The sequence below is a fragment of the Globicephala melas genome, chromosome 5 (assembly GCF_963455315.2).
Source record: "Globicephala melas chromosome 5, mGloMel1.2, whole genome shotgun sequence".
NCBI lineage: Eukaryota > Metazoa > Chordata > Mammalia > Artiodactyla > Delphinidae > Globicephala > Globicephala melas.
In genome coordinates, this window is record NC_083318.1 from 35,418,726 (window position 1) to 35,427,494 (window position 8,769).

At 37.5% G+C, this 8,769-nt stretch overlaps 1 protein-coding gene across 1 annotated transcript in view; it reads left to right on the forward strand.

Moving 5' to 3' along the window:
• The window catches only part of TACR3 (tachykinin receptor 3), a 61,012-nt gene extending 59,646 nt beyond the window's left edge, over nucleotides 1–1,366 (forward strand). The window contains exon 5 of the mRNA XM_030864334.2: nucleotides 1,054–1,366. Coding sequence (XP_030720194.1) covers nucleotides 1,054–1,366 — 313 coding nt within the window. The remainder of the gene's footprint in view (nucleotides 1–1,053) is intronic.
• The last annotated feature ends 7,403 nt before the right edge of the window (nucleotides 1,367–8,769 follow it).

An 8,769-nucleotide genomic window follows, 5' to 3' on the forward strand; every position in this document is an offset into this window, starting at 1 on the left:
AAATGCACAGACGGAGAGGTGACGGCATATGTGAGTGGACTCTATTAAAAAGGATGTCTTGTAAATAGACTTCAAAATAGAAGGTGTTGTGAGAGCAACAGAAGCAACACTAAGGAAAAGAATGACAATCCTCCTTCCAGCATAATGAGGTCAGCGAGTTAGACAGGGTGCAGCCTCTGCTGGAGGGGGCGCTATTTTTTAAAGTGAAGTTGGAAAGAAAAGTAGAAATATTCACAGTTCAATTTAAGACTGGGAAAAAAAAGGTAAACTGTGGTTTCCAGATAAAAAACACCTTAGTTGTAAGGTCAGCACATGGAGGAGAAGGGTTAAGTTTCATAGGGTCAATAATTTCCTTAATAAACCTATATGGTTTAGCACAAGCAGAAACTGAATTTCATGGAAGTAACTACATGACCTAAATCCTAAGCTCGCTTTCCAGTTGGACCTCTACCACACCGTTCCTCAAGTTTCTTAAAAACTACTAAATTCTTACTTTTTTTCAGTAAGTGCATAAGCCATATATCAATTCAAACCTCCCCATAAGCAGTACATCTGTTTTTAATCAACTTCATGTAATGGTTTACAAAGCCAAGGATTTTGCACTTTCATATATGATTAGATAAAAACCATCCAGATAAGCAATTAATTTTAATATTAAATGAGACTTTATAAATGTGTAATTATTTCTGTAAGAAGCTATTTTGAAATATGTCATTTTTAAGTGCCTTACCCAGCAAACTTAATTCACTTATGTAAATGTATAAAATTATTGAAGAAACACACACTCTTTCTTTGGCATATCGATTAGTGATACTGTGCTTTTACTATATGATGACTTGCTTCTCATTGGTGGAAAATTAAGATTCAATTCAAACAAGGAGAACGTAGAAGACTAGTACCAATACTGTGGCATAAATTCTAAGAGTTTGACTAAAAAATTAAATTTAAAAACTGAGTTGGCTTAACTGCATTAAGTAGGGCTTTCTGCACCAGTTGAAGGAAATTTCCACTTGAAAACATGACTTTTTCTTCCCATGGCCTGCTTCTCCTCAGATTTCGAGCTGGCTTCAAGAGAGCATTCCGCTGGTGTCCTTTCATCAAAGTTTCTAGCTATGATGAGCTGGAGCTCAAGACCACCAGGTTTCACCCGACTCGGCAAAGCAGCCTGTACACTGTTACCAGGATGGAGTCCATGACAGTGGTGTTTGACCCCAATGATGTGGATAAGACCAAATCCAGTTGGAAGAAGAGAGTGCCTCCAAGAGACCCAAGCTTCAACGGCTGCTCCCACCGGAATTCCAAATCTGCCTCCACCACTTCAAGTTTCATAAGCTCACCCTATACTTCTGTGGATGAATATTCCTAAATCCATTTCCTCAGCTGAAAGAGTAGGGTGAGGCCATCATGGTGCCACCATAGGCCCACACCCTCCTGATTGTCGGTCAGCCCTGTCCTACATACTCTCTGAAAATAGAAGGGCAATTTTTAGGCAACTATGTTTCAACTGAGAAAGATAGCATATAAGGGTAACAAAGACACTATTCAGATATTTGCCCCCTCAAAAGTAAAATGGCCTTTGAATTTATTCTTTGAAAACTGAATTATTATATGTAACAGAAAAATATACTGAAAAATACTTGTAGAATGTTCCATTTTTCTCACTGAAAAATTGCAATATACATTTGTGACCCTAAGGTGACATATGATTTTCCCAAAAGATTAAAGAACCTTTAAAATATAATTATGTGAATGAATTAAAACAAAACCTATATAAAATGATATGTTTTAATCTATAGCTATAAAACAGAAAAAAGTTATATGACTAATTTTACCACTAGAATGATGGAAAATTAACCTCCAGGAGTAAAAGTTAATGAAAATCTTTGCAAAAGAGAACTAATTCTGTGGAATAAAATTTTTTTTGAGATTTAAAGATTTTCTCCAAGAAATGTAACTGAAAAAGAAATCTAATCAAATTATTAGGCATCTGTACATATTATTTTCTTTACATTTTTATCTGGGAAAGTGGCTTCAAAAGAAAAAAAAATAATTATTTACTTTTTGACCATTACATATATTAAAGCACCAAAAGCTAAGAAACAAAGTTAGGGCCTTAAAATGACAAAGCAAATCCTTCTGATCCTCCCTATTTTATTTTTCACAAATATTTTTAAAAATTTTTAAAGGATAGGTAGATTACAAAACACTAAAGATGCTTTCTAATGGAGAAGGGAAGAATCTCTGACTACCAATTTTTTTTTTTTTTTTTTTTTTGTGGTACGCGGGCCTCTCACTGTTGCAGCCTCTCCCATTGCGGAGCACAGGCTCCGGACACGCAGCTGCAGCGGCCATGGATCACGGGCCCAGCCGCTCCGCGGCATGTGGGGTCTTCACGGACCGGGGCACGAACCTGTGTCCCCTGCATCGGCAGGCGGACTCTTAACCACTGCGCCACCAGGGAAGCCCCTGACTACCAATTTTTAGGCAAGAATTAAAGATAGTAATTCATAGTTATGATAGCGGACAAGAACATCTACTAGCTCCAAAGGGAAACGTGTTTCTCCTCCATAACCCCAGGAAAAAGTTTAAGGTGGATGTCAACTTAATACTCGTACAGTGCCCTTATTCTCTCCCCTTCCCCCACTGAAAAAAGAGTAAGGACTAGGGGAAAGTATCAGAAAATATATTCAGATGCAAAGCCTTAGGACAAAAAGTTTATGTACTGCCTGTATGTATATTAGTGCCTATAGGTAAATCAAGTAAGATGTAGAAAGCTGAATCAACTGTTAGAGTAGAAAGCTGGACCAAACTTGGATAAATGTGAAATAATACCAGGTGAACGAGAATCGTATACACCTTTCCACAGAGAGAGCCTTCCTTTTGTCTGCTTAGATAATTCAGAAATTCCTCCGGAAAGAAATGAGCTAATGGTCCTAAAGAAGCATCTGTTTTACTACAAGCAAAAATATACTGACCCATTTCTGAAATCCATAACAAAACAAGGTACACCATTAAGCGTAGAATTTATCTTCCAGACCTCAGTGCTTATAAACCATCTTTTCTTGAATTAGGGATACTGTCACTCCTGCTCAAGAAAGCAGAAACCTCCTGAGAATGTGGTTGTATAGTACAGACTTCTCCTTTAAAATAGTCAGATTTTTAAAGCTATCCAGCTAGAATAATTACCTATAACACTTTACTGGATTTTTATGCCTCCATCAATACAGAACCTCCTATTTTTTTTTAAGAACAAGATAAAAGCAATTATTTCAAGAGAATATCATGGTCTATTGCTCCTACAACATCAAATTTTCCAATCCTACCCCCTGTTTTGGACCTGAAGTCAGAAATATTTAAATTGTTACAAGGTGTTAAAAAAGTCTACACACCCCTCATCCTATGTGTTTAAGCTGAATTTCTTCTGATTACACCAACAAACAAGTAGATGCACATACATACATACACACACATGCAAGTGTGCAGACACATACAGTCTGTTCAATGTATGTAAGAACTTCAAAGAATTAAATTCAAAATTGAATGCTGAAATAGTAGCGGCCTTTACAGAGTTGCCACAAACAGTTCAATAAAGCCTGTGAAGCTTGTATGCATGCTTTAGATAAGCAAATGTATTATCATTTACTACCTAATCGTTGAATATGTTTTTAAGTGTTCATTCCAAAATATGTAAATGCTTATCATATAATGTGAAAGTGTCAAGAAAAAGCCTAATATTTTAAAGCAAACATTTCTTCTTCTTAAATTTATAAATGATTGTGGGACTAGCATTAATGAACGTTCTAGATACATGGGACCATATTCAGCTGTAGAATAGGAATGTGAAGTCTGGCCCCCAAAATCAATGTAATCATCCCTCACCAAAATACATTAATACTGGGTTGTATGGTAGTTCTATTTTTAGTTTTTTAAGGAACCTCCATACTGTTCTCCATAGTGGCTGTATCAATTTACATTCCTACCAACAGTGCAAGAGGGTTCCCTTTTCTCTACACCCTCTCCAGCACTTATTGTTTGTAGATTTTTTGACATGGCCATTCTGATTGGTGTAAGGTTATAACCTCATTGTAGTTTTGATTTGCATTTCTCTAATGATTAGTGATGTTGAGCATTCTCACATGTGTTTGTTGGCAATCTATATATCTTCGTTGGAGAAATGTCTATTTAGGTCTTCTGCCCATTTTTGGATTGGGTTGTTTGTTTTTTTTGATATTGAGCTGCATGAGCTGCTTGTAAAATTTGGAGATTAATCCTTTGTCAGTTGCTTCATTTGTAAATATTTTCTCCCATTCTGAGGGTTGTCTTTTAGGACAGGAATAAAGACGCAGACGTCGAGAATGGACTTGAGGACACAGGCAGGGGGAAGGGTAAGCTGGGATGAAGTGAGAGAGTAGCATTGACATATATACACTACCAAATGTAAAACAGATAGCTAGTGGGAAACAGCTGCACAGCACAGGGAGATCAGCTCGGTGGTTTGTGACCACCTAGAGGGGTGGGATAGGGAGGGTGGGAGGGAGACACAAGAGGGAGGAGATATGGGGATATACGTATGCATATAGCCGATTCACTTTGTTATACAGCAGAAACTAACACACCATTGTAAAGCAATTATACTCCAATAACGATGTTAAAAAAATACTTTAATACACCTGAAAAACATAACTCCTGCCTTCACACATTACGGAAACTCAGTATAATTTAGCAGGACATCTAAGGAAAAATATTGCTCCAATCAGCTGTTTTGTTTGTATTCTTTTTGTTGTTGTTGCTTTGCTTGCCAAGTATCATCCTTCTGGCATGATGCAAATACCTGAGTTCCACAGAGTATCTTTAATACTTTTTAGGGAAAACTGACATCATTTAGTTAATACTCATGACTCTTAAACCAAGACCTTATGAAGCAGAATATTTTAGGTTCAAAAATTTGAAAAGTAATAATAATAAAATGAATGAATACAATATGAAAAAATGAAAGAGATAAGATTTTAGTCCTTTTGTCTGAATTTTGACACTGAGAATTGTAGAATAATACACATGGAAACCAGCTTTAGTAGGAGTCATGTTAAATAAAGCTATGCCAGTATTTTCATATTTGTCAGGGTTTGGAAGAATTTGCCTCCAAAATTCACTCTACCCTCTGATGTTCAAGTTCATTGTGAATCTTTTTCACTGTTTGTAGGCAAACAGTGGCTGGAAATACCAGGCAGATGGTCAAAACATCCTAGGTGTTTTTGTACTTAGATCAACAGCAGAAAAATACAAACTATTTTGAGAGAATTCTAAAAGACTCAAAAAACCTTGCATCATTTTAAATACTGTTTTTAAATACAAAAATAATAAACATTGTACTTTCATTATTTTGCATCTGGACAAAGTGTTTTTGAAATTCCCTGCATGGGAAAAAATTAAAGCAAACATGATTACTATAGAATCCAATCAAACATCTTTTATTTTTTTTAGCAAGCTCAGTATGCTGCTGCATTTTTTTTATCTCCCAACTTCATGACAATGACATTTCTGACCCAGCAGCCAAATTCATGTTCTTTTCCAGATCCTGCCAGTCTCTTATAAACAGAGATCCTATGCATTTCAAAGTGAACTCCACCCCTACAATGCACACAGAAGAATGCCAAGAAGCTTAGTATCATACCTCAGAAGAACAAAATAAATGTGAAAAATCAATGCTGCCTAGCTCAGAATTTGAATTTGATTTTTGTTAGTGCAGAATTTCATCAGAAAACTTCTGATTAGTGTCTGGTAATTTACTCCATCAACTACAAAGGCAGGAAAATTATAACAATTTCTCACATTTACCAGTAAAAATTTGAGTTCCCACTTATTTTTGTCCGTGTGCCAAAAGTTAAGAAAATTCAAGCATGACACTGGCCAGGTTGTAATATTTTCCTTCGGGCCAAGCAGGAACGGAGAATAATGTCCAATAGTTCTGAACAAGTTCAGTAACTGTGTGTTGTAAAACAGCTTGGCAAAAATTCTGTGTACATAAGAATAAATGTATATAATGTTTGTAGCTAGTGAATAAAGTATTTTCAACTTGTGATAATTATACGGAGTAGATTTAATACATTCATTACCCTTTGTATATGTGGTAATATGTAACAGATTTGATTTCTTTTTTATTTTCCTTTAAAAGCATTAAAAATAATATTAAAAATAAAAGCAGCCAATATTTTCCTACTGGAACATATGTTCCAAAACATATGTTATGGAACATCCTACCTTGCCTAAACACACTCACCTAACCATCCCTCAAAACTATATTGTGCTTCCTCCTTTATTTTTCTTCATAAAAATGTCTAGCTTTCCTAAATTACCTTGATTCGGAAAAAGCATCTATGGGGAGCAAAGGTAGCAAACTGCAGAAGAATATTCTGAGTAGTTAGCAGCAGCAGGTTAATTGGAACACAGACTGAAAAGTGCATGTAGCTGAGTATAGAGCAGAGCATCTTAGAGCCATGGCATCAGAGCTATAACAACTGACAGACTCCAGTTTAAACCCAAGCCCCACCATCTGCTAGCTGGGGGACCTGGGGCAAGTGATTCTCTGCACTGAGCTTCATTTAACTCATCAATAAAAAAAGAGAAAATAATAATTTCTTCAAAGTGCTAATGTGAAGATTGAATAAACTACTGCATGAATAAGGCAGAGGCAAACATTACATAAATGTTCAAAAACATCATTAGTATCATTGTGTGCATGGGGGGATTAAAGAAACCCTCGCTGCCCATATGATTCTGCCCCCATCCAAAGCTCTTTGAGGGGCATAAGGAGCCTATAGTCTCCTATCCCTGAGCCCTGGGCTGTTTTCAGAGTCCCCACAAGATCTCAGGGATTACATAAGTGTTCTGGAAATTTGCCATCTGGCCATGGGCCCTGAGCAGGGAAAGCTATACGGGTGAAGGGTTAGAAATGGCCAATTAAGAGAAGGAGTAGCTTCAGACATGTGAAACTAAACTCACTTCTTAGGAAAGGTGCAGCCATTTTAGGTTGAAGAATAAAAATGTTGAACTGCAGAAGATAATAGATGACGGAGGAAAAGCAGAAATTTTTCTTTCTGGTTTCCTTGGCAGCATCACTGACTGCTCTCTCAGGGCCTCCTCCCCCATGCTCTGAGGAAGAGTGCTCAGGGACAATTCCAGGTCAAGTGGCAGCAATGACCCACACTGACTCTCCATTTCCACCAGCTGCAAGGACATCTTATTTGATTCAGTCCCTCAACCCCATTTAGATACAAGCATTCCCTAACCTAACCTACCAACTCATTGAAGAAGCAGGAAGGAGAGAAAAGAGCAAGGGATCTTCACCAGCTCACCACCCATCTAAAGCATTGGGAAATCCTCTAAGCTCTTAAAAGATATCCAATGTTCTATTGACTCACCCTATATCAACTGCTACAAACATGGTCCAAGTTGCCATCATTTCCTGCCTGGATTATTGCAATAGCCTCCACCCCATGTTCTCCTTAAAGTTTATTCTCAAGAAAGCAACCAGAGAGATTCTTTTAAAACTGCATCACATCATCTCTCACCTCTGCTTAAAACCCTCTCATGGCTTCCCATTTCACTCAGAATAAAAGCCAAAATCCTTACAACGGCCTAGTGATGTGGCCCTTCTTAGTTTTTCTGCTTTTCTCTTCCATGCTCACTGAGATCCATGGATCCATCTACATCGACTTCTTTCTTAGCAAATGCCAAGCATGCTACAACCTCAGGACTCTGGAACTGGCTATCTCTTTTGTCTAAAATGTTGTCCACCGAGATAACTGCATGACAAACTCCATCATTTTCTTCAAATCTTTGCCCAGTGAGGCTAATACTGATTACTTTATTTAAAACAGCAAATCCTTACCCCCACCCCAAACTATTCCTCCCAATTTTCCATCTTGCCCTTTATTTTTTCACAGCATTAATCATTTTTTAGAATACCATATAACTTATTCATTATATTTAGTATCTACTCCCCTGAATAGATGTACAAGTTCTACTAGGGAATGGGCTCATTAAATAATCATTAAATGAATGAGTGAATAAAAAAGTTTTGATGCAAGGTATAGTGGAGATTGAAGTTCTTCATAAAGCCATCATTTCTCAAGGCCAGAGTATGTCAGATGACATTTTCCTACTGTCTCATACCATCACGCCCCCTGTGTACACTCTTCACTGTGATGCCAGGGCTGGTATTTTGTAAAATACACTCTCCAGACTCCCTTATTGCCTGATTTTCTGTTAGGTTCTGTAATGGGAGTCATTAGAAGGAACTCAGAGTGTAGAAGGAGAGAAATTCTGGTCAGTGGTATTCCAGCAGCAGCAAACCTCTACCTTCTTCAACACCCCCAGCACTAGCTTTCCATGCACCCTCCAAGATAACAGTAGCAACTGTACTGTGCCCCTTTAATGATCAGATACCAACCACACCACATTCCCTCACCAGAAGGTCTATGACATTTTCACAGAGTCCCAAGCACCAGGCCACTGAGGTCACTCTTCTGAGTTCTCAGAGTCCAGCAATATCTCCTCTTACTTTTTTGTACCCCAAGATTCCACAACAAGTATGTATTTCTGCATTGTATCAAGACCTGATTTTTGCTCTTTCAGACTTCTAACATCTGTGGAACTAAAACCTCTGCTTGAAATACCTAATGTGATTTACCTTTTCCTTACTGGGCTTCTTGGATTCTGGCTTAGTTTAATTATGTCTTTGATCTCGAATACCATCTGAACCCCCAATCA